The sequence below is a fragment of the Seriola dumerili genome, unplaced genomic scaffold (genome assembly GCF_002260705.1).
Source record: "Seriola dumerili isolate Sdu_G_001 unplaced genomic scaffold, Sdu_1.0 BDQW01000017.1, whole genome shotgun sequence".
NCBI classification, from domain to species: Eukaryota; Metazoa; Chordata; class Actinopteri; order Carangiformes; family Carangidae; genus Seriola; species Seriola dumerili.
Window position 1 is genome coordinate 9,006,596 of NW_019174272.1, and position 24,922 is coordinate 9,031,517.

General features: G+C 44.1%; 1 protein-coding gene across 6 annotated transcripts in view; it reads left to right on the forward strand.

The window, feature by feature from the left end:
- The window catches only part of arvcf (ARVCF, delta catenin family member), a 135,715-nt gene that overhangs the window by 30,139 nt on the left and 80,654 nt on the right, over nt 1–24,922 (forward strand). For 5 of the 6 annotated variants that reach the window (XM_022751889.1, XM_022751846.1, XM_022751871.1 and 2 more), the window contains exons 2-3: nt 23,086–23,244; nt 23,797–23,817. In XM_022751889.1, coding sequence (XP_022607610.1) covers nt 23,119–23,244; nt 23,797–23,817 — 147 coding nt within the window. In that variant the 5' untranslated portion in view covers nt 23,086–23,118. The remainder of the gene's footprint in view (nt 1–23,085; nt 23,245–23,796; nt 23,818–24,922) is intronic. The other variant, XM_022751854.1, reaches the window with a different exon arrangement.

A 24,922-nucleotide genomic window follows, 5' to 3' on the forward strand; every position in this document is an offset into this window, starting at 1 on the left:
GATAACAATATGGATTGTTAATACAGTGTATTATTTGTACTATTAGGTTCAACATTATTGGTTCTGTCAGCCAACTACATGTGGCCTCCTGAACCCTTGGCAAATGTTTTAAATCAGTTTTAGTGTTCCACCAGTATATTGATGAAAATCGTTGTGTATTTCAGCCCTAAGTAATTCATTGCTGCTGTATTTTCTGTTGTACTATAGCTTTACAAATGATGAATATGCAAATATGGTCATGTTCTGCTATATTAGCGATGACAAATTGCTTGCATTCTCCAAAGAGTCAGAATTATTCCAAACAGTCTCTCTGAAATATGGTCATTGCAGCAGGGTTTGAGAGTTGGATACTATATATGTGGGACGGTCTTCAAAGGGAAAGCCATTGTGTCCCCCGCCACACTGTGGTGTGGAAATCACAGTGGGCACGTGCACAGAGACTGATCTGAAATTACAGGCCTCCATCCACGCTGTGCAATCTGAGGCTTGCAGGCAGCAGGACTGGCATGATGTCCCCAGTCCTCCGACTCTGGAACCCTGAAGCCACAAGCTGCTGCTGTTGTGCTGTACGCCGGTCTCTGTGGCAAACAAGCCTCCTGTCTTCTCTCTCCAACACACACCAACAAACCTAATTAACTTTCCCTCTCGGCTGAACGCTCCTGCTTCTGCTCCGCCACAGCTGTGCACTCTGAAAAGTCCTCACTACTTTGAATATGCTTTCTTCCTGAGTGCACGGATTCCCAAACCTTGGCGATATCGTGCCAGTTCGCGGCACCTGATCTCTCAGAGGTTTGTTTCAAAGTCAAACTTATTATGTTCAGCTTTCCCCCGTTGTGGGGTTTGAGGGGTGCAGAGGTCTGCAGTGTCTAGAGCAGGTGCTGCAGAGGAAAACTTTCTCTGCCTTTCCACTGCAGATAACCTCTCCAGGGAGGAGCTGAAATCTGCAGGATGGAGTTTAAAACTAGGTTTCTTTGCTGTGTTTGCGATACAGAGCCTGTGTGTTTTGGTTTTGGTGCAGATAGTAGACGCTGCGTGATTGTTACTGATGCATCTATGGTGTGAATTCCTGTGTACCGCGTATGTTTGGCAGTGTTTGTGAACTTTGCTAACAGCAGCAGCACTGCAGTGTTGTGCAGTGAGGTTCTGAAGTGGGTCAGCCTCTCCACAGTGCCGGAGCTCCCGTTCGCTCTCGGAGGAGCGAGTGAGTCCGGGCGGACTTTACCATCCCTGTGAGTAGACACATTTCTGTCCCCTGTGGACATGGAAGAGCTAAAAAAACGATATAAGATACCTGCATACTGGATGAATGGTGATTTATTCAGGAACTTCTCCATCTGTCTTCACCATGCATATTCAAAAGTTGGATGTGCATATTCTAGTCCTCCACTACTTCTCACTGGTATCACAGCAGGTCCAATTTGTCCAAATACAGTTTTGGGTTGCCTCTGAGCATGTTTCATAATGAAGTTATGACAAATGTGCAGCAGGATCACTGCAGACAGAATCATTTTTATATTTATTTTCATACGGGTATTTTTCTCTGGAGAAGTTACATCTTTTGGCTCGGGGTTTCAGCTTGGCTGCTTTGAATGATGAGGATTTGGCTGCACATGGATCTTTCAGTCCTCCCTGGCAGGCAGAGCTGCCTTAATTGTTGCATGCCTCTGGAACGTGCCTCACTAATGGGGCTGTTGGAGTCCCAATCAGTCAGCGCTGGGTTTTCTCTCTCTAACATCCTGGCTTGAGCGAGCAGGGCAGCCTTGATGATGCAACAAACTGCTTTGGTTTGGTGACGGCGCTCAGGAGGCCGTGCCCCGGAGGAATCATAACTCTTTCATGCCTCCTTTGGGCCGTCTGATGTCAAAACTGGGATCCAGCAGAGATGACATTTTATGTTAATGTCTGCTGGGTCTGTTTTTGTGTGTGTCGCCAGGCTGGTCTTGTGAAACAACGGGTGTGATGAAATGCGACAGCCATGCACTCAGACAGTTACACAGACTAATTTCTCAGACTGTGACAACCTAATTCAAGCTGGATGTGGAGAGGATCTGTTTTGATGTTACTCCAGAAAAAACTCAATGGGGGTTTGTTTTGTTGATGTCATTACCAAACGCTGCCACACTCTACTAAGCCAGTAAACACTCCATGATAGCGGCCACAGGTAAAAGGTCCTGTTTAGACTTCAGCGAGGGTGGGGCTCTTCCCGAAAAACTCCAGAGATTTGCATAATAGGAGCTTACTGCTTATTCCCTGGACTCACTGTGGATTGAACCGGGAATTCCTCTGTCTTTTCATTGAAAAGGTCCAAGGGCTGACTCATTGTGTGTTGTCCCGCGAGTCTATAGAGGTGATTTGACTGGAAGAGCAGTGGCCTAATACCTCAAATGAGTCATTATCCATGTGACTAAACTCCCCCCTCACCTCACCCGTCCCCACAAACGATCCTCTCCATCCCTCCCTTAGCTACTCCACAGTCCGGGGCCTGCTGTTGGAGCAGCGGATGAGACGAGGTTTAACCAGTCAAACCAAAATGAGCATTATTTCACTGCACACTGCCGCTGGCTTTCTCTTCTCTTCGCTCCCCTCTGTTGCCCTAATCTTTATTTTGGCTTTAGAACAAGTGCTGGAACTCCTGGCAAGGAAAACAAACCTCTAACAAGGGGAGATGTGAGCACCTTGTCGCCATATGGGGCTCGGAATTCCACCGAATTGCTCTCTAATCTCCACAACATGTTAGGAATTTGAAGCCCTTGTTTTTCAGGAGAAAATAGCAGTCCGCTCCCCACGTGGCTTCTCTTTTGGCGTGCAGTGTGAAAGTGCCATTTGTAGCGCTCCTGTGGCTCTTTGACTTCTGAAACACACAAACGCACGCACACAGGAGATCACCATGTCTATGTTGTTGGATGTGGGGCACCAAGACGGGGCAAGAGTCGGGAGCGCTGGTAGGGTTTCTTGACTTGTGGCCTTAGCTGATAAGCGTTCTCTTCCAGAACCCAACCCTGAACTCTGGGTTGACCCATGCCGAGATGGGAAACTCCGAGGTTTTCGGTTCCGGTACAGCTGATCTGGTTTGGTTCAGTCTGAGTTAAGTGTGTGCATGGTGAATGAAAGAAGCCATCAATGGAGAAACTATGATTCACCATGGCCTTGTGTGAATGAAGAGCAGCGTCTCCATTGTTATTAATGTGAAAGAATGGACATTTATCTTTTAAGAAACGCAGTGGCTGTGAAAGAGGCTGAGTTTGAAAGAAGAGTCGCTCAGTTAACATCATCACATTTCATTCAGTGTGCTCCACTCAGACTTGTATTTCCTTAAGGGCGGATAAAGCAGAAAATCTTACTGTTTGTTACATTCAGTTTTTAAATATATTTATTGAGCTGTACCCCGATGGGTGCAAAGTGCTGGTGGACATAAGACATAAGTTTATCTATAGACCTGTGATCGTGACCTTTAGTCCCTTTAGTCCCAGTCACAGCCGCAAGATTTTGGTGATTTGCAGTTGAAAAAGCGTTGTAGGTTAAAACTGACTGTACATTTTTAGATGTCTATTTTACATTTAAAAAACCTGCTGAACAGCATTTAAAGACTACATTTCAACATACAGTACATTTAAACATAGTAACAGAAATGCTTTTGTAGTTTTAAAACCAATCATCAATCAATCATCCTCAGTGAACTATGCTCTATCAGTGCAACCGATCAGTGTCTGTGCAGTAAACATTTCAGTGCAGGGGGTACTGATGATGATGTTATAAAGATTGACAGTGTATAGATTTTATTCTGAGCTGAGGATGAATCCATGATGTAAATACAAGTACATGTAAACTATGAATAATGTAGAGATCTCTGTCTCTGTCCTCACACTGGTGACTGATCATAAATGTGGTAACGTTAGTAAAGATAGGCCTCGGGTCACAAACTAATATCCAACTGGGATTTTGATCTTCTTCTCTCGACTCAAACTTCGCTCTGATGTGCGCTTTGACATCGACTGTATGAATGAGGAAACAAAGCGGTGTCTCACACAGCTTCTTCAGGCTCAGCAGGAGGGGAGGAGACAGAGAGAAAACCTGCCAGGGACCAGGTTAGTTTCAGGTGTGTTACTACAGTAACTTCTGGAGCAGGAAACTCAGAGTTTCTCTCATCTCAGGGTTCACACACTCAAGAGTTTTCACTAAACCTGCTCTCTGGAATACACCCAAGGTGTCTGCAGTGCTGAAGTAAAGTAGTCATGTGTCTGTGGTGTGATGCATTGCTGGGCAGTAAGGCAGTTTGGGCTTTGCTGTTGTCCCGAGAGGTTCGCTGACTCGCTTAATAGGTGCCGGTGATTCAAGACTTCCCAGACCAACTGATGCTCTCATGTCCTGTTAGCTTTTCTTTTCTCAGCTGGTGATTGGGACTGAGATTTTAAATGGACTCAGACCAGTGTGCTGCATTACTCATCATGTTCAAGTTCACATGTTGTGTTTTCAGTTTTATGTCCTCCTATACAATTTCTTTTCCATTTTACTTTCTAAGTGTATATTTTTGTCGTGTATCAGTATATACAGAAAGTAGTAGTATTAAAAGTAGAATTTCAAAAGTGAACATGTGTTTTGTTTGTAGTAGTTAAAACAGGTTCTGTGCAATCTTTTATCAACTCTCAGCAGCTGTTACAGTTTCATTATCGAGTCGGTGACGTGTTTGTTTTTTTGTAATGTTGTTTTGAAAGATATGGCTTTTGTTTGTGTTGCAGCTCAGAGTCAGCACGCTGTGAGATGTTGTCTTTCCTGTAGGCATCAAATCTGGAAGAAATATTTCTCTGGGTTGTGTCGTTGAGGTTTTTTTTAGGGTGGGGGTCTCTAGGCGTCTTATTACACGATACAGGTTTTCATTCCCAGTGTGTGGAGAATCATTTGTGGGGGTGTTGCAGACAGTTTCTCTTCACGTCCTTTAATCATAATGTGGAACAGGCTGTTCCTTGTTTGATACATTCCTCAGGTTTAGCCAAGGTCTTCAGATATCATCCTTCAGTCTTTGTTCACTGCATCACTGGCCTGAAAAAGTTGTTTTCATCATTTTGAGATATTGCCTAGTTCCTTCCTGAGGCCAGTGGACTAATGGGCTTTGGTCTGTGGAATCCACTCTAGTGTTTTCTCCCTCATTGGGCCATTTGCTGAGGCCCCAGTGGGGCAGACAACAATAGGCTTCATATGAAATATTCACCATGACTGGGGCATTCCAGTGAGCGGTCGATCTGTTCGCAGCAGTTTAGTGGTTAGATAAAAATCTGCTCCGATTGAAGAGAAAAACACAACCCCAATGCTTCCAGGGATCCCAAGTAAGATTGAGAGTTCATTTAGTTATTGGATGGTGCCTGCTGCTGTCTATATAACCACTCCTTGGCATGCGATGCTTATGGCCCTGTCTTGTCTCTCTTTGTCTCTGTCGGAATTTCAGCCTACTGAAATGATGGTGCATCTGGAGTGCTGAATTAGAAGTGAAACAATTGTTACACATGGTATTTATTTGCTTAAATTGCCAAGGCAGAGGGAGCGGGCTCACAGCTCCTCCAGTCTGAGTGAGAGGGGCGACGCTGCTCGGAGCTCAGGTGGATGCAGCCGGCGCAGCGTGCAGATGCTCGGAGTAATTGCAGTGAAATTTGGGGATGTCTCAGGTAGAGGAGATGGTGTGAGTCCCTGTAGCATCAGACTTGTCTCTCTCTCCAAACTCAGCTGTCGGTCATGAACTCGTTCTGATTAAGGAACCGCTTGCTGATGCTGACCATAGATGTCAGGTGCTGAGCCTGACCCTCTTACACCTATAGCTGCGAAGGGGTTTAGACGTGAACTGACTTTTTAAAGAAATCAGCTCGATGTCATGTCAAGATGCATATTTGATTATGAAAGATTGGGCTTGGAAAAAAATAAAATAAATCCATGACAACAATTCATTGTTTACTTGAAAGTTTTTGTTTCTCAGCAGGGTAGAAACCATCATCATAAACACGGATTTTTGGTCGGTGGAAAAGAAACCTCCAAACTATCAATCTTTACAGTCATTGTGCTGGTTTGTAGCTAGTTGCATCATTTCTAAACACTGACATTGTCCCATCATGACTTTGCAGCAGTGAGGTTTGGATGATGCCGTGGGCTCATCCTCAATTGGCAAAACTTTCTTTTGTCATTTAGTCCACTGTGATTTATATTTGTATCTCCACCAACCGTCTCTCTGTCACCTCAAGGACACAGCATGTCAGTGTGCAGCGTTGTTTCCTGGACACTTTGCACTGTGTCACAGACCATCTTTGTATATGAAGTTCACATTCCTGCTGAAGCACAAAGGAAGAGGACAAAATGCTAAAGCCACAAAAGCACAGGATGTTAGCGCGTCTTGTCGTTAATGCTGCTGGTGTCGGCCCGGCCCTCCAAGTCAGTTCCTATGCAGAGCTTTTGTAACCTCTGCAATCCCGTGTGAAAAGCTGACAAGGACCTTTTGAGAAACTTGCATATCTTGCTCCTTTCTAGCAGTGTAAAGCTGACAAAAAGCCCTGTGGTTATATTCCGTTTTCCCAGAGAAAGATTTGCTTTCGATTGTGCGCCTGCTTTTCTTTTTTGCCAAAGCTTGCTTCTTACAGCTCTTTCTCCTGCAGGATTATTGGAAAAGGCTGTCGCTGTCCAGTAAATTTTTTTTTGCACCCACAAATAAAAGTACTGTGGCAGTGGTGTGTGTATGTGTATGTGTGTGTGTGTGTGTGTGTATGTGTGTGTGTGTGTGTGTATGTGTGTGTGTGTGTGTGTATGTGTGTGTGTTTGTGTGTGTGTCTGTATGTGTGCCTCTGTTGTGATGTACACAGCTGTGTGTGTTTGAGGGAAGAGAGAATCGCCCTGCTTGTTGGCTGCTGTTGACAGAAATATCTTGTGAGAGAAAACATTAGTGTGTTAGCCAATATATTCACACTTTTATTAAAAATTAGATTTTGGCCAGTCAGCCTTGTCCACCTCTGAAATGAAGGATGTTCATCTGTGACCACAGCCAGTGAATGTTTTTATGATTATAATAATAGTCATAAAAACTGTGTCTTATGAGGCTTACATTTATTCCAGTGTGGCGTGATTTTACTCAGCAGCTTGAGGAGGCAGTGGCTGCAAACAAACCTTGAACTATTTCATGATTCTTGCTTTATTAGAAAATCTAGGGTCTGATTACGAATGCTGTTGGGAAAGATTTTGCAGCCTGTGCTCCTTGAACCATAAAAGACTTGAGTGTAATTGAGTCTTCGCAGGATCTAGATCTGGATCCAACATTGTCGTGAGTTATTTTTGGGCTCCACTTACATGCTGCAGAACTCGTTGCACAGCAGTGCACCCCCTTCTCTTTCCAAAGCCCCCCCCCCCCCCACACAAACGCACTACAAACTCGGTCTGGCTGCAGTCATCTCACACCCTCCACTCTATTTTAAGCCTTCATACGGAGGCCCGCTCCCCCTTGAGTGGACCTCACTCTCTCTGTGTGGGCCAGAGCGTGGGCCTCTGCTCACCCAAGACATTCACACACACACACACACACACACATACACACACACACACGAAGCAGCTACTGCCAGCTGGTGCAAAGGTAATAGCAGAGGTAATGTCCCGAATGGTGCGGCCTCAGTAAACCTCTGCCCTGGCTATACACTCAAAGTCAGAGGAGGATGCTCATTAAAGTGTGCTCTCTAACAGGAGAGCTGACGTGTTTGTCAGGGCTGTCCCAGTGGGTCAGGACACAACACTGCGTGCCATGCTCTGAGGAGTTTACTGTCTTGTTTTCAATCTGTGAAGTTGGACGAAAACAGGATGAACTTAGACTGTGTTTCTGGCAAAATTGCAGCTGCAGCAGTAGGAAACTGATATATGTCTTCAGAACGTCATTGTGGATTATCTCTCTGGTATTTCCTTTTTTGTTCAGAAAACGTTCAGAATCATAATAATGAGAAAGCCAGTGTCGTATAAATTCTGCAGAGCTGTACCAGTCAGCCTCCCCCCCCCCTTCATGGGTTTAGCCTGCCAGGGTGGGGTTGGATTCCACAGTGGGCAGACAGCAGGAAAGCGACAAGCACCCGCGCTTCCTTCCCGTCTGCATGCTGTTTTCCCAGCGCCCACTGTGTTCATATCGCTGTGCCAGCAATACGCCACTTAGCATTAAAATAAGATAAACAAGTACCTGAGGTTAACGACACTGTCTATCTGTGGACATTAGCCTGAGTTCTCACAGCTTATTGACATGGTATAATAACTGTTTCACATTCACAACAGTATTTTAAGTTGTTGCACTGCGGCTTTTGTCAGATGACATTGACCCACCCCTAATGTTAGGTGAAGGTCGTCATTTAGAAGATGATTTGAACTGGAAAGTACCCACATCACAAGGTTGTAAATAAATCTAATGTCTCCAACCACAAATACACTACAGTGGGCAACATGTTGTATCCTGGTTTCAGGTTTCATCAAGTCTGCTAAACAACCTTGGTCATCAACTCTGGAAAGTACCCGTATTTCTGTCACTTAATAGAGGAAGATGAGGCTAAACTAATTTAGAGTGGATGCATGGCATCAGAATTGTGGGTAATCAGATGGCTGGCTTGCAGCGGACATCCTCTGTCTGACAGAGACAAAAACACACAAGCTCCTCAGTGTTCCTGATAATCACAGCTGTAGACAGGGAGGCGCAGCGGCTCAATCAGCTGCTGCTGCAGTCTCTTCTTCAGCTTATGGACTAGCCTGAAGCACCACTCGCTGAAGTGTGCCATGATGACTGTTGTTCTTTGCATAATTGCGATTACATTACCCATGGTCCCCGGGGTTAAAATAATTGTGGTGTGGATCTCTCACAAAGTGGACTGCTGGGATCCCTAAAGGTCCTTGAGGAGGCTCTAAGGGTCCCCAGCAAAATGAGCAGTAGCTTAATGTTTTCATTGCTCACTCTTAATTAACCAGCGGCAGTGTACCAACTTCTGCAAACTGGTGTGACACAGAACGAGGCAGTGAGGGTCAGTAACACGAAGATCTCTGAGAACTCCTCATGCATAATGTATGTTAGCATAGTACAAGTTTGTGGATCTAATATGGACTTCAGCCACCTTTAGTTCAATCTACTGTACGTCACACATCTGTAGAGCTTTAACGATTAGTCAATGAAAATAGCATTAATTGGCAACTATTTTGGTAACTGATTAATAACTTGAGTCATTTTTTAAGCAAAAAAAGTCATAACATTTCCTGGTCCCAGCTCCCCACATGTGAAGAGCCACTGCTTTTCTTAGTAAATTGAATATCTTTGGGTTTTGGACTGTTGGTCAGACAAAACAAGAGGCACTCTTTACTAGTTTTTGTTGTTTTAAAGACAATAATCAATTAATTATATGCAATAAATCAATGAGTCAAGACTGTAATAGAGAAAGTAATCAACAGATTCAACGATGATGAAAATAATCAGAAACATGATCCTTTACTCGTTTCCTCTGCTTCATCTCCTGCAGATCGTTTTGACACCTAAATGTTATTGAGTGGAGAAATGTTCAGAAAATATCCCTTAAAGGATAATTCTGCTTAGCTACAACCTGGATGTTATTTTAATAGGTTTGGACATGATTTCTATCGTTGTCAGCAAGATTATCTGAACTGCTTTATTTGAAGGTAAGACCGAGAGTTACTGCCTCTGAAATGTTGGTGATAGTCCCTGATCGCACATGAACACAGTGTGTGTGCACAACTGCACAGTACAGTCGGTCCAAGTTGATCCAATGAGTTGGTCTGTAAATTATAATAGATGTTTATGGACAGTTTGGGTGATGATTTTGCCATTGGCCTCCATTTCATGTTTTTGTCCAGATAAGTTTGGCTGCGTTGAAGTTTGACTGCTTGTGTTTCCTGCCCTGTGAGTGAGTGTAATGCTATTACTACTGATATGAATAATGGGCAAAAGTGCAAAAATAATGTCTGACCTTAGTTGTAAAAAACAGAATTACTCTTTGATATAAATTCATAGTGTGGGTAGGGAAGGGTGATATCTAGAGGCTAAGTGAATGACTCTGTAGAGCTGTGTGGGTTTAGGATTAGAAGCAGCTCTGGCTGATCTCCCAGAGGACTCTGAAGGGTTGGGCTGAGATTTCCTTCCTGTAAGGAGTCATGTCTTCACCAGGGTTTGGATGATATCTGTCATCCAAACTACCCTGACCTATCTCCTAATAGGACAGTTTGGAGTCTGTGAGTTGTCATCACTCCTCTTCCAGCTAACGGCTCTTTTGGTCCAAGATCCTGTTTACTGGATACCTAAATCTTCAGAAGTCAGCATTTCCTGTTGCACAGAACAGCCAGCAGCTGATGTGGAGGGAGGAGGGGGGTGCGAGGAGGGGGGGCGGGCGGGGGGGGGTAGGGCGTAGTGTGTTTTCATTTATGGGCGGGGGGGGGGGGGGTGGATAGAGATGTTTGTGTGTGTGTGTTTGCTTGATTAAAGGCTGAGCGGGGGGTTAGCAGACAGATGCTAGGCCTGCAGCTGGCTGGCTGAGTGGGAGGGGAGCTACATTGAAAAGCAGGGGTGCCAGCAAAGTGGGGCTTAGCCAGACACTGAGAGGAGATAATCCATATTTCATCTGCATCCTCCTCTTCCTCCCAACCACCTGCAGAGCAACACAACACAGACCCAGAGCATGAATAGTGCATGACACAGAAATACAATTTAACAAGTGCTAATGCTTGAGTGGAAGAAAGAGATGCCCCCTCATATCTAATGTCACAGTTATGGAATGACTCTATTAGATAGTGAGATTCAACTTAGCCGTACCCACCCAACCATAAAAACAAACAAACAAAAAAAAATGTCCACCCCCACCCACCCAGTCGCCCATCCTTCTTATGCAGCAGTGCAGCAGTTTTCAGTTTGGATCCAGCCAAAAGGCTTTACTCTGCATTCATAACATATACTCTCTGGAGTGCTCTCCTGATCATTCCAAATGCGTTTTCCTGATATTTTTTAATTCATTCGACAAATGTTTGGAGTGAAAACCACACTTCTTAGTGAATGAGCCACAGCTTTAAAGATGTTATTTATTTTTATGCCGTGGCTCCTGCCGAAAATGTGCTCTCTGCTAATTTAGCATGCAAAACAAAAAAGGCACAGCACCAAAACTATATTTCAGATATCTGCCTCGTTTTAAATATTCATGATCAGCTCGCAGCTTTGAAAGTGAGCTTAAAAGACTCTCTTGCTCTCCCAGCCTCACACACACACACACACACACACACACACACACACACACACACACACACACACACACACACAGGCACACAGCACCAGAGTGAGGGCCGTGTCTATTGTCTCTCTGCATTTTTATCCCCTACTCAATATTCAGAGGAAATCAGGTAGACTTGTTTCCATTAGCTTGTAAATGAGCTGTTGTTTTTTTTGTGGTGCTGTTAATCTCTGATTAAAAATCTTAACTGCAACACAATTTCATCTGTAGCAAACCAATACAGATCCTGTTCAGATCCAATTTATCCAGTTTTACCTCCAGTGGAATTCATAATGTGCAGATACGGTGGCCTTGCCTTTCTCTCCCTCTCCCTCACGTTTATTGCTGTTATGAGCCTCGTCATGAAAAATGCTTTGTGCAGACTCAGACTCATTGTTTTTCACTTCCAACGTTGCGAGATGAGAGGGAGCTCTGTCTTTGTTTTGGAGTGATGTAGAGGGCATGGTGTGTGTGTGTGTGTGTGTGTGTGTGTGTGTGTACTCCAGTTGACCCGCAGATTTCAGATCTGTGGTTGTATTAACAGTCAGCTCTGGCTCCAACCTGCTCAAACTCTGAGGGACTGTGTTTGTGCAGAGGACTTCAGCCCTCAGTCACTATCTAACTGATCTGACTGTCTGATGGAGGGAAGTGTTTTTAATATATAATTATATCATGAAATTATAATAATGACCGTATTTATACACAAGGAGATTAAGACTAAGGCTACATCCACACTAATTTCCATCCAGACGAGCGTTGTAGCTCTTTACCAGAAATTATCTCCGTCCGCACTAACACACACGACCGTTCACTGGGCATGCGCGTGGCAGTGTAAACAGGAAGCAGATTGCCTACTCTGCAGCTGGTTAGTTGAAGAAAATACTGTGAACAAGGAAAAGCAAAGGCAGTCTTGGCGTTAAAATGCAGAATTTAACTGCACAATAGCTGTTAGCAAAGACAACAAGGTCAGTAACACTTGTAATTAGCAATCACCACTGGTAGTTGTGACTGATGAGAACCAATCAGGAGGCGTACGTGAGTGTCTCCGTCATCATTTACGAAGGTGTCCATGGAGTTTTCAAACTAAAACGGGGTCAGCAGAGTTTCCACAAGTCTCCAACAGTCTGGAGTGGCTCGGACCGCAGGCGTAAACATCAACAGCAAAAGAAATGCATTTTAAAACTAAAATGTATTAGTGTGGATGTAACGTGATACCAGTGATGAAACAATAAGTCTGTTAATTAACCAATCACTCTCCAAAAATTTTGGTCATTGTTTGATGATTTGTTAAATTTATTCATCAAACAAAATGCCAGATGTTCACTGTTTCCAGCCTCCGAAATGTGGATTTCTTTCTGATTTTCTTTCATTTATATCATTGTTAATTGTTTATCTATGGCTTTCTGGGGAATTTATGATGGACGCTTTTTACAGAGTTTAATTTATATGAAATTGTTGTTTGGATGATCAATATTGTATGTTAATATGATTAGTATTATTTTGTACTAGTCTCTATCAAGCTTTGGTGCTAAAATGTCTGTGTATTGGTCTTCAGAAGTCTGACAGGCTGATTAAAGCACAAACAAGCGAATGCTCCTGTAATAAATCAGTCAGTTCTGTGTCAGTTGAATGATCTATCTGAAGATTTGTCTTGTCCACATGGAAGCACTCAGAATAAGAGGGAAATGCATTAACCTGATGCTCCTATACACACCTACTCAAGTGCTCCCACACATACACACACATGCACTGCACAAGGCCCTCTGAGCAGAGCAGCGCAGAGTAGATGTAATATCGCATTTCTTTTCATCTGACACTGAGAACAATAAATAAAGAAACTGGGCCATAGCTCAAGCCCCCTGATAGATTTATCCAACTGCACAATGGCTCCTTTATGGGAGACATATACATCCGGCTTCACCTTATCTCACGAACCATTGAAGGTTAGCAGTAAATTGGAAGGGATTTCTCCATCGGCCAGTTCTTGCGCCTTGTCCTCCGCCTCTGGCTCTGACGCCTTGCCATTGCCCGCAAAATGAGCCCAATCTTTTACCAGGCGGTTGGCACAAGGCCGTAAAAGTGTCCCCAGAGGGGGGTTAATCACGTCTGACTGAGTACATATTTGAAAAGCATTTCGCAGTTATTGTGATGGAGTGCGTTAGCTCTGCGAGGTGTTATCTATGTGTGCAGTGACAGTTTTCCAGAGCACACTTTCAGTGGTGTCCGAGGTGCCTCGGAGCGCTGGGGCTCCTTCAGTAGGTTATGGGGGTTTCTTGTCAAGATGAGGAGTAGTTCTAGTATGTTCTAACTAGAGAATTCATTAGGGCGAATGCGGTCACAGGTTTCAGTCTCACTTCTATTACCTCCTGAGGGGCTAGGTAGACATTTGTAGAGTTTGGAAGTATATCAGTAAAAGCACAAATTTTGCCAAACAAGTTCATCGGGTCTGTTTTGAATTCACGACATAAAACAGTTTGAGAACTCTTAGCATTTCCTGAGAAATATGGCTCTGTTGTGATGACATCCTGCTTCTTGTAGAGAATCCCCTACACACTCCTCCACTGAAGTCCCACAGGAGGACATTTAGTATCTTTCCTAAAACAGTGCGAGTACCCTGCTAAGCCTGTTAGTAGTCCTCCATTATAACCGCCGCAGGCTTTACTGTTTTCTACACAAGAGAGACAGAAAGAAAGCCAGAGATGGTGGGAGGGAGGAAGGGGGGGGGGGGGGGGGGGGGGGGGGGGGGGGGGTAAATTTCTGCTAAATAGGAGACCCTGCGGCTCCACATGCAGACAGTTTTTTGGAGAAAGGGTGTCGGGGGGACAATAAGTGTTGCACTGGTTGCCTGACAGGAAGTGGAACATATGTCCCCTTTCCAACTCCCTAAATCTCCAGTAGACCTCACATGAACTGAGCTTCTGGCAAAGCCTGTCTCTCAGCCTCCTCCACACACTGCAATCCAGCCCTCCAATCACCGGCCCACTGCCGACAGAGTCATGCTGACAGCGATCCGGAGGCCGAGGGGAGGGGCACTTGCAAACAACCCACCCTCCGGGAACCCAGCGTTACGCCATCACGGTAAACCCACCACCGCCCCACACCCCGCCCACCACCCGTCGACCGCAGCCAGCTACCGCTAATCTGCCTCTACAGCGATGAATTCTTTTTTTTCTCTTCTCTCTCATGGCCGCACCCGCTGTCCAAATAATCAAACCCTGGCCGTGAAGCCGACCCCCCTCCAAGGCTCATAGTTTTGGTTTTACTCTACAGGCTCCGAGTGGTTTCTCCTCCTTTTGTTTTTTATTTATCCGCCTCTCCCTCTCCCTCTCTCTTAGGCTACTTACTGAAAATCTGCACAACTTATTTATCCTGCTGCTCGAGTTGCTCATTGCTACCATGAATTCATTGTTGAGAGTGACTTTCTGCGTGTTTGACACCTAATTTGACTTCAGGCCTTGAATTGTGAGGAAAACACATGTGGTATGTGACTCCATGTTTGTATGTATGGCGTATAATTGATGTCGTATGTAAGAAATTACCCAAGGTTTCAAAACATCTGCTGGCCAATATGAATGAGGATATCAGTCTTTGCAGAGATTAAGGTGGTGTCGAGTGTTGCCGAGGGGTCGACATGGGGTTTCCATTTGTCGCTAGATAGTCGTTTGCAGTGGGAGAATGTGTTCGTGATGCCCAGTCAGGAAGCAATCAAGCTTTAGCTGCAGGGTTTTTTTTTTTTTTTTTTTTTTTTTGGACTGTTGTTTTGAGACTTGGAGTTGGCCTCTGTCTTTGAGGGTTTGAGCCTGTCAAGCGGTTTGGCTAACCCGATTTTTGTCCTGTCTCTGGGCGCTAAGGAACAAAAGGGCACGTAGACAGAAGGTGGCGTGAGGGGGGAAGTAGACGGGGGCTTCTGGGAAGAGGTAGAAAAAGCAGGACTAGGGTGGGAAATGATGGAGGCGTCTGAAACCAGGAGGCCAAGCGTGAAAGAGATGAGAGAGGCAGAGAAGGCCAGATTTGGCCCAGGATCAGTCACTAGAGACGGAGAGATTAAGGTCCCATCATTCCCAGCTGCATCATCAGGACTTTGTCCCTCTCCCCTCAAGTGCTTATGTGTGCTTTACCCCTTAACACTGTTGACCGGGAGGATATTTTAGAATTGAAGCATGCACAAATACACAAAGATCACCACCACACACACCCATCACCAGGTCAGTTGGATTCCCAATCATTCCAGAGAGTTGGCATGTTTGCCCTGGGTGTAACCAAGATGAGGTCTGCCTGGCTGGCCTTGGATGTGACTGAATGCCCCCCCCCCCCTTCTCCTTCTTTACCCTGGGAGAGCATGCTGCTTTGGGCCTTTGCCATGCATTGTCAGCCTCTCTAGTTCCCCTTCCTCTACTTGACTTCCCTTCTGCCTCTGCTTCATCCCACAAACAAGCCTTGTTTTGGCTGGATGTTTGGATCACATGGCCACATTTCACAGTTGTTGTTTTTTTTTTTTGTTTTTTTTTTTTTACGGGCAACCCAAGTGCACTACGCTCTCACACACTTCCTCGCTCTCTGCTGAGCTTCATCATGTGATTCTTCGCTGTGCAGAGCCGCCGAGAGGGCAGGTGGTAGAAACAGAAGGGCCTGATAGAAAATTGGACGACCCAAGGTTAGCCAGGCGATCTTTGCTGGAGGATTAATTGTGTAAGAGCCATGTAATGATTGCTGGCATGACTCTGCAGTGAAATCCTGTTAGTCACTGCACAGGGGTCAGGCTAAGACTGAGCGTGCCGTGTATGTGTGTATCAGGAAGGAAGGTGACTCTGATCACGGCGGTATGCGTGACCAGGTGGTGATCTGACAGGTTCTGTTGTCTCAGCCGCAGTAACCGCCGCCTCCCTCCCACTGTGTTCCGTCTCAGACCTACAGATCTAATTTCTCCTCACTGTGGTTGCGTAGGAGTGAGTGGGAAATGTTGTCCTCATGTACACCTGTAATAGCTGACAAAAGGAAACACGGTGCTATCATAGAAACCATCCCTTACAGATAATTAGCTCTCTTTCATTGTCTCTCTTGACTTCTCAAAAGTTAAGCTCAATTAAAAGATATTTTATAAACGCTGGTATGTGCAACCTAGAGACTGGTGCTAGTTATTACTTCACTTTATATGAGGCTGAAAGACATGTTTGTATTCCACAAGCAAAGGTATTGAAAAATGCATTGTATTGATATTGATACAGAAATTAGGCATCATATTGGAACTTGGGAAGAATTTGAAAATGCTGTCAATGAATTACCAGAGTTTTACTACCAATGTTCTAGAAATATATGATTAAGTTTTTCTTCTTTATCTTTGTGTGACAGTGTAGACACAGACAGGAAACATGGGGAAGCGAGAAAGGGGCAGGACTTAGAACTAAGGTCCCCTGTTGGGATCGACTGAGGACGTCGGGGTTGTACAGCGTGCATCTTGACCACTGGGCTGCTAGGATCACTCTTTTTGTCATTTTAAGGAGCTATTTGTAAGTTTCGCTATTGCTACAGAGCCAGCGTTAGCATTAACAGCTGTTTACTTACCGGTATAGAACAGACATTGCGAGTTAGGCATCAAATTTGATTCCTTCACTCACTCAAGAGCTGTCTGCAGTGGTGGAAAGCAACGCCAATGCATGCTAACGTCTCGTCACTTTCTGATAGCGACTCACTGTGGCCTCCAGTCTGGCCTGGACATGTAGCGCTGCTCAGAGGGAGTATTATAACCTCTTGTATTATAAAGACAAAGATGGCTGAACCTCTTGTCAAGCGACAAATCGCCGACCCCTGCTCCCGGCAAGAAACCACATTCAGCGGCAGATAAAACTTACGAATAGCCCCTTTAATATAATAACAGAATTAACTTGCTCAGTGTGTCAGTATCTAACGTTTGAAAAGTTTTCTGATGGACAGAAGTTCAGAAAATATATATTATTCCTCCACATTACTCTTTTAGTGTTAACACTATCACTGCAACATCAGTAAAATCCATGCGCTATCTGAACCATACACCTTGGACACCTCCTGCAGTGATGACTCATTCTCTTAACTCCAACTGAAGTTTTCTTGTTGTGGTTCTCTCCGAGGGGAAGGAAAGCCCCTTATCAGCGTACGCTCTGTCCTTTTCCATCATTTTACTCTATCTCTCCATCCTGAGACAACATCCGAGCAGCTTATTGAACACAGATGATGAATGGGTGTGGATTGATGGGAGATAACAGGCCTGATGCTAATTGACACCGCTGTATCACTTCATCTCTCGCTTTTGTATTCCACTTACTCCTCCTTCTTTGCTTTTCAGAGCACAGCGATCCATTACAGTCGAGATTAGTCGCTTTTAAGGAGCTGTGTGTCCCTGCATGATCTATTGTAATGAAATATAATCCACGGGAGATTACTTAAGGACTCTCATCAAGGGCATTGTTTTTTGGAGGCATTGATCGTGTTGGACATTGCTAAGAGCTCGAGTTCTTAAGTCTCTTTCCTGGTCAGACATACACAATGCTTTCCTGTAGTTCCCTGTAATGTAGCAAACAGGGTTATGAAATCTTCTTCCCTTTGTACGAGCACACTCCAAGCCTAATCAATTTCAGGAGTCAGCCTGTGTGGAGGCACTGATCAGGAAGATGAGGTTTCATTATCCACCAAACTCTCTTCATGATACTGCCGGTCAGAGCTGAATAAAGTGCAGGTTGCACAAATCCTCCGGCCTCCTTCAGAGTCAGATCCCTGTCTGTTCAACACCGCAGCCTCTCTGCTACCACTGGACGAACAGCAGAGATTTAACAGGCAAAGCTCTCGCAAGCCCTCATCAGAAGTTGGGTCCAGCTCTTGGCGAGGCTTTTTAGGCTAGGCAGGAAGAGAAACATTCTTGTTGCTTTGTTATTTACTTGGGCTCAGGAACCCTAAGGTGTATTGGCTTGCCAGGGTTTATAAAAGCTTGCGTTTTGATTCTTTACCAGGTATTCTTAATATGTTTTTGATCCTCTTTATCCAGGTTTGACTCTTGCTGACACATGCTTTCACATTTTCATGGCATTCTGGTCAATACATCCACAGTTGTTCCCGGGCACAGGTGCACGGAAGTGCTCTGCTCAATGAATCCTGGCGTCGTTTTTAGCTGAGAGGGACTTTTCCCTTTTTTCTCTGATCCAGCTGATTGGAGAATTTTACTCTGCAACCATCAGATCGTAAGCTCCTTCATCCAACTTAGAGGTTACCACTATTCTACCGGCTAATACAAACCATTACCACAAGATCTGCATGTGCAAACTTCCTCCCCCTCCCTTATCACATTCTCTGCCGTACCCTCCTGCCACTTTATCATTCATCGCTCTGAAATCAGCCATTAACCCACTGTGCTCCACTTCTCCCGCCCTTGACTAAAGGATATGCTTTCCTGAGTCTCCTCGACTCCTCGAATCAGCCTCGTATTCCCCCAGGACTGGCAAACAGCCGTGCTAGCTCATGGCCAGACAGCTTTTAATCATTTATTTAGGGGGCTGTAACGTCAAGTTCAACTCCACATTCTCACTTAGTGCACGCAGAGACGAGAGGGAGAGAGCGGCGGAAAGTGAACGAGAGGCACCGCATTAAGTTTGGATCAAGAAGCCAGTTTGTCAGCGAGCCTCCGAGGATCCCTCCCTCCTCTCTGTCCAATGCTTCGCCAAGTGCTATGTTAAACAAGTGTAGGATGTTGCTGCTGTTATTTCATATTCCTGTTTGGACGACGGTGTCATGTCTGGGTTCACCCAATGAGACTTCAAAGGAATGAAACGTCATAGGAATGCAGTTAATTTGTCCAGATTTCATTCGCAGAGAGCCGAGGAGGTAAACAGTATCTGTACTGAAGAGGAACGGATAAATCATGCCACACGTGCAATTAGAAGCACATGGAGACACACACACACACACACACACACACACACACGGCTTAATTCTCTTAATTCAATGCCGAGGAGAGATGCGTCTTTGTGTTTCAATGGAAGAATGCTATCTGCAGCAGTGTAACAGGGCTGCATGTTTCATGTGGTGTAAAAGTGTGCTGTAAAAACAAAACAACAGAACAACTTAAGAAGCAGCTGTATTATCTGTCAAGTCGCAACAGGCGGCCAATGAGTGACCAGAGACCTGGAACGGACTCGCACATTCTGACCTTATATTTTCAGTGGAGCTTGCATTTCTGTGAACTCGTTTTCTCCCTTGGCATTGTAAACATTGGACATTTTAAATGGATGCTGTACACACTCACAGACTCGTCTAAATAAGGTGTACACCGAGTCACAAAGGTAACTCACATAAATAATCAAACAGAACAAGGTTGTTGATTGGAGGCAAATAATGAGCACTGACCTTTTCTGAATACCATTATAAGGCCCTTTGCTGCAGAGTCGTGTTGTTTAGCCTGAGGTCAGTGGTAAGGAATATCTTTTCCTCAGCTCAGCAACGGTTGTGTGTAAATAAATGCGCCTCTTTCTATGCAGCAGATAGTCTTCCCAGTCATTAACCCCAATAATGGGACTTTCTCCAAGTGTAATGACCTAACTCAGCTCAGTTCAGAGTGCTAATTGACTCTAAGTTAGTGGATAGAGTGCGGCAGGTAAATAGAGAATGTTTTCATTTTCTTTGTGCTGCTGAAGGAGATGAGGCACACATACAAAAACAAGAGCCCAGGTCTTTTTTCCCAGCAGGAACATGGAGAGGCTGGAGAGTCGTGGGATTAGGGGGAAATATCCTCAGCATAAAAAGTGCAAACTTTTGACTGATCAGCAAGAAGGACTGGAGATCAATGAGGACTGTGAGGAGCTTTGAAGCCTGAGAGGAGCCGGCCAATCAATGGAGAATTGTTCAGTCGTTAGTGTCTTCAAAGATGTGAAGAAAACAAGCAAGTCTAAGGCACCATTTGTAATGTTTCAAGAAAACAGTGGAGACTAAAAAAAACTTTTCCTCTTGCTCTCTCCTCGGCCTTCACTCTGTGTCACGCTGCAGCTGGATGTGATTGGTCAGACAAACATAGTTTTTCTAGTTTCTAGTTTTTCACATTTTTCACATTGTGAGGTGAATTTGCAAATAGTTAAAATGATGAGGTTAACAGAGGTTAATAGTTAAAATAATGTTTTTCATTGTTCTCTTTTTTCTTTTGATTAAGATTAAAAGGGGGTCATTTAAAGTCAATTTAAAGTTAAAAATTTGCATTTTACACATAAATTTGGTTGTTTTGTCACATCTATGAATAAAATTACATGTCCTCTAAGACAGGTAAAGGTAAAGAAACAGGAAGTGCACACAATAAAAGTGATGTCAAACAACCTGAAAAAAATACTTATGGTCATACTTATGGTATGATTCTACAACTCCCTGTTTCTCTTTTCCCACTACACTGTTCTGTTCCCGCTGTGTCCCTCTCCGCCCTCTCCATTACCTCTGATTTCCTCTCCCTTGCTTGGCTCCATGGTCTTTTGGTTATCAGTGATTGCCTCATATGCTTTCCTTCCCCTCTCCATCACGAGAGCTGTAATTTTGTCACACTCATGCACAGCGGTGGGCCGTGCCAAGGCGTTGCACCTCTGACCACTGACTTCATATCGTTTCACATCAGCAGGAAATGCAGCGAGAAACACATTTTTCTCATGCATTCACGCAGGGTCAGGTGGGGTACGGGGGACTATATACTCACTTTCATCCTTAGCCCATGGCCAAGTTTTCTTCAAATTCATGGTCTCCCAATGAAATATGAATCAAAAACAGTCCTCCAGGCTTCTGCTTGCCTTGAAAGAAGCTTTAACTCAATTTGAAGTCTCAAGAGGTGAAGAGTTGCTAGCTACCCTGCATTGCAGTGTTTGGATATAATATTAGGGCCAAATAAATCATGGACTGTCAGGACTAGAAACAAAAAAATCTATATTTATATATTATATATATATTTATAGTTTCCTGCTTGTATAGTATATGGGTGCTGTCAAGAGCGCGTGTGCTTACAGATGCATTATTTTCAGGGCTGTTTTTAAGCTTTGCTCTGTGGAACATAGTCATGTTATGGAGCAAGGCGAGAGGAAGTAAGGCTGTGGGGATCAGGGCGGTGCTGGATGGGTTTATATATTGTGTCCCACTTTGACTCCAGAGAGCTTGGTTTCTTTGACCACAAACAAGATTTTCCCCTACCTTAACAAGTTGTGCTCTTGCCCACTGTCACAGATTTTCTACAACCTTTTTTAAGTTTTAGTTGCCGAACCTTAACCATTTGCAAGAACGGTCCAATATCCACTGTTCTGTTTGAGAGGATTGTCTAAACGCAACCTCAGGATATGCTGGGATGATGAGCACCTGAATGGCTCTGACAGTACCTGGACTGGGAGTACCAATACTGCTTTTTTCTATATTTAACATTTCTTTTTGAAAAGTTGGACAATGTGCATGAAAATCTACTTGACCTGTACAAAACTAATGTAAATATCTACTTGGATGAATTGCATATCTTTGACAAAATGAATGATTGTTGGCTGGACTGCGACAGCGGGGCCAGCCCTGTGAATGCAAATGTCTTTGACTGACTGACTGACTGACTTACTGACTGCCTGTGTTGGAGTGTTGGAGTTTCCCCATTTGCTGTTGCCCTTTCAAAATGAATTGGCACAAGCAGTTTGTATTAGGGGCTCGTTTACAGCCTGCAGTGTTGCCAACTTACTGCATTTGTCGCTAAATTTAGAGACTTTTTTCAAAACAGCTTCCTAGTGACAAATCTAGTGGCTTTTTGGACAAATGTCTTTTGGCACACGTCTCTCTGTGTCTGCTCTGTTCAGTGAGTGGCAGAGAGGCGGAGCTGCAGTTTGTTACCCAGACAGAGATTGTGCGCTGTGTGAAAGACAAAACAAGAAAGATATTCTGCCACTCTAAATTTCTGTCTGAGTGAACATTTTACAGTAAATATATCTGAAATCACAGCACAGCCTTTTGTCTTTAACTTTTGTGTTTGGTGATTTTGTCAGACTATGTTGTTATAAAATCAGGACTTTAGCAGCAAAGCGGCAGCTTGGCAGTTAACATGTAGTCTTAATGAGCCATGTTTCTGTCTCTATTTCAGACCTTTTCTATTATCTGACAGCAGAAACAGAAAAAAATGGAAATGAAAACAGCTTCATTGGGAACTCAGCTGTAAAATACTGTACATGTGACCACAGAGAAACAGCTGACTCTAGGCTGAATGCAAATAGGACAGGATGTCAGTTGTTAACAGCTTTCCCACAGTTCCACAGATCTCAACTATGTCCCCAATTTTGCACTTTGCCACATGCTGTCCAGCCATATACTAGGTTTTGACTTCGTCTTGTTATACTGTATATGTGTACAGTAAACAATGTATAATAGTGACGTATTTTCTAAATATTGTCACTAGTCATATAGGAGCCATTATTATTTTTGCAGTTATTTTCATGCCCGTTTTTATATTAGAAACACTGCATTCATCTCAGTATATTTTAGTGCAGTTATTTTCCACACTTTATTATTCATGTTCTGTGTTTCACACGTTCCATCCCTCAAGCTGATGCTCAAGTGTCTCATTGCAAATTATGGGTGGCATTATATTTAATACCCTTCGTTTGCAACATCTTATTCATGCTCTATTTTTCTCTGCTGGATTCTAATATCATTTGTTGCTGCAGTGGCCCAATTAAAGTTTCATCTTGTCATATATCTAATGGAAGATTACCTGGAAATTGTGCTTTTTTTTTCCTACCTGTCTTAACAATTGAATGTGAAAATCAAGCCAACAGTAAATCCTGTTTGTATAACTTGTTTTCCCCTCTTATCTGTGCAGGAGCAGAGCCCCAGTAACGCCACATCCCTGGCCATGATGCAGGAGCCACAGGAGGTGGTGGAGGAGACGGTCACCATAGAGGAAGACCCTGGCACCCCCACCTCCCACGTCTCAGTGGTCACCTCTGATGACGGCACCACACGGCGCACAGAAACCAAGGTAAGAGGCAGAGGTGCACTCAGCGTAGTGCAGTGCATAGACAGACTGATACGGTAAAGTGAGTGACAGAAAAGTGATGAATACATGCCAGAAAAAAGAGTACATATGTACATAGAGCTGTGTTCATATTGTACTGATGTTAGACAATGTTAACTGTTAAAAAATGTCAGGTAGAACTGATGGTCCATATGTTAACATACTGAACAGAACTGATATTTCACCTGTAGTGTTATCGTCGTGGCACAGAGATCCCAATGAGCTCTTAGCTGCAAAAGTCCTTTTGATCCATTTCAATATTGCTTTGAATGATGCTTATAGATCACTGCTTCCAAACTGCACAGTACCGCACCTGCACTCCCAGACTTCCATCCTTAAGAACTCTAAATCCCATAATCCTACAGCCCAAAGTGGTTTCATCTCCCTCTCATGGCTTTATTTATTTGATTGTTGTGTTATTATGAGCCATCTCCCCTGGTGTTCTCCTGGTTTTGTGCTTCTTAAAAACGCCTTTGTTGATTCGTCCTCTGCTATGTTCTGCTGTTTTTCTGTAAGGATTTGTCAACTAACGTGAAGGTGAGTGGACTTTTATACCACTATGGCTTCTCCCACCACGCCACCATTTTATACGTGTGCCCATAGAGGCTACAGCAGCAGTGCGCTACACAGTCTGCTTCATCACAAGCCCAATAATGCTCCAGTCTGTAATTTAAAGTATTTAAAGTCACCGCTTGCTGCTTCCACCTCCTGGGATGAGACTCATTCTCTACTTTCTCATTTCTTCTGCATGGTCTTTTCTTTCTGTCTCTCTTTGTTTCATTCTCTCCTGGAAATTTTATCTTTCAACATCCCTCATTAACGTTATTGGAGGTGCAAAATAGCAGTGCTCAGCACCAATAACACATTTTACATCCCCCCAGGAGTGTTATGATATGAGATAGTGCCTTAGATCGTAGCGTAATTTAACAATTAAATCATGAAGATACACTATTAATCGCTGTCACAGAAAACACAATGTCAGAGACTTTGAAAAAAGTTAGCTTTTATTGCTGTGGCTTTGTGTTGTTTGGTTCTTTGTTTTAAACGGTAACCAGAATCACCACAGTCATCTTTACACATGTAAAGCAGCACTCTCATTCATCACTCTTTGTCCCTTTTAAAAAATCCAGCAAGTCTACACCATCTGAGAAGTGAGGTGTGGGGGTTGGAAACTCTTCCTTTGCCTCTGCATTTGGAGACATAGCCTCAATGATAACCTTATATTGCAACATCTTGCAGGGGATTCAAATGTAAACGTGGCTATAGTACAGTCGGCTGCTGCTGGAGTGGAGAGCGCTGTGTGGAGCTCCTACTCCAGGGACTGTGAGACTGTAATTAAAAAGCCTGGTCTAATCCCTCATCAGGGAGGACCCATTGCCCTCCAGCCTGTTTACTGCAAGGGGATTGGCCACACACACTCACATGATTTCATGCATTCACACACAAAATATCTTTGGAGTAACACGCACAAACGCATGCAGTAAAATATTACACTGAAACATTGCGCTAATCAGGGGCTTTGCTGCTGAGGAAGGGAAGAGGAAGGACACTCTTTCGAAAGGGCCTGCCGCCCTGCTGGGAGGAGGGAAGCCACTTTGGGGAGAAAAGCAGATTAATGTTCGGGGTGAACTTCTGGTAGCCA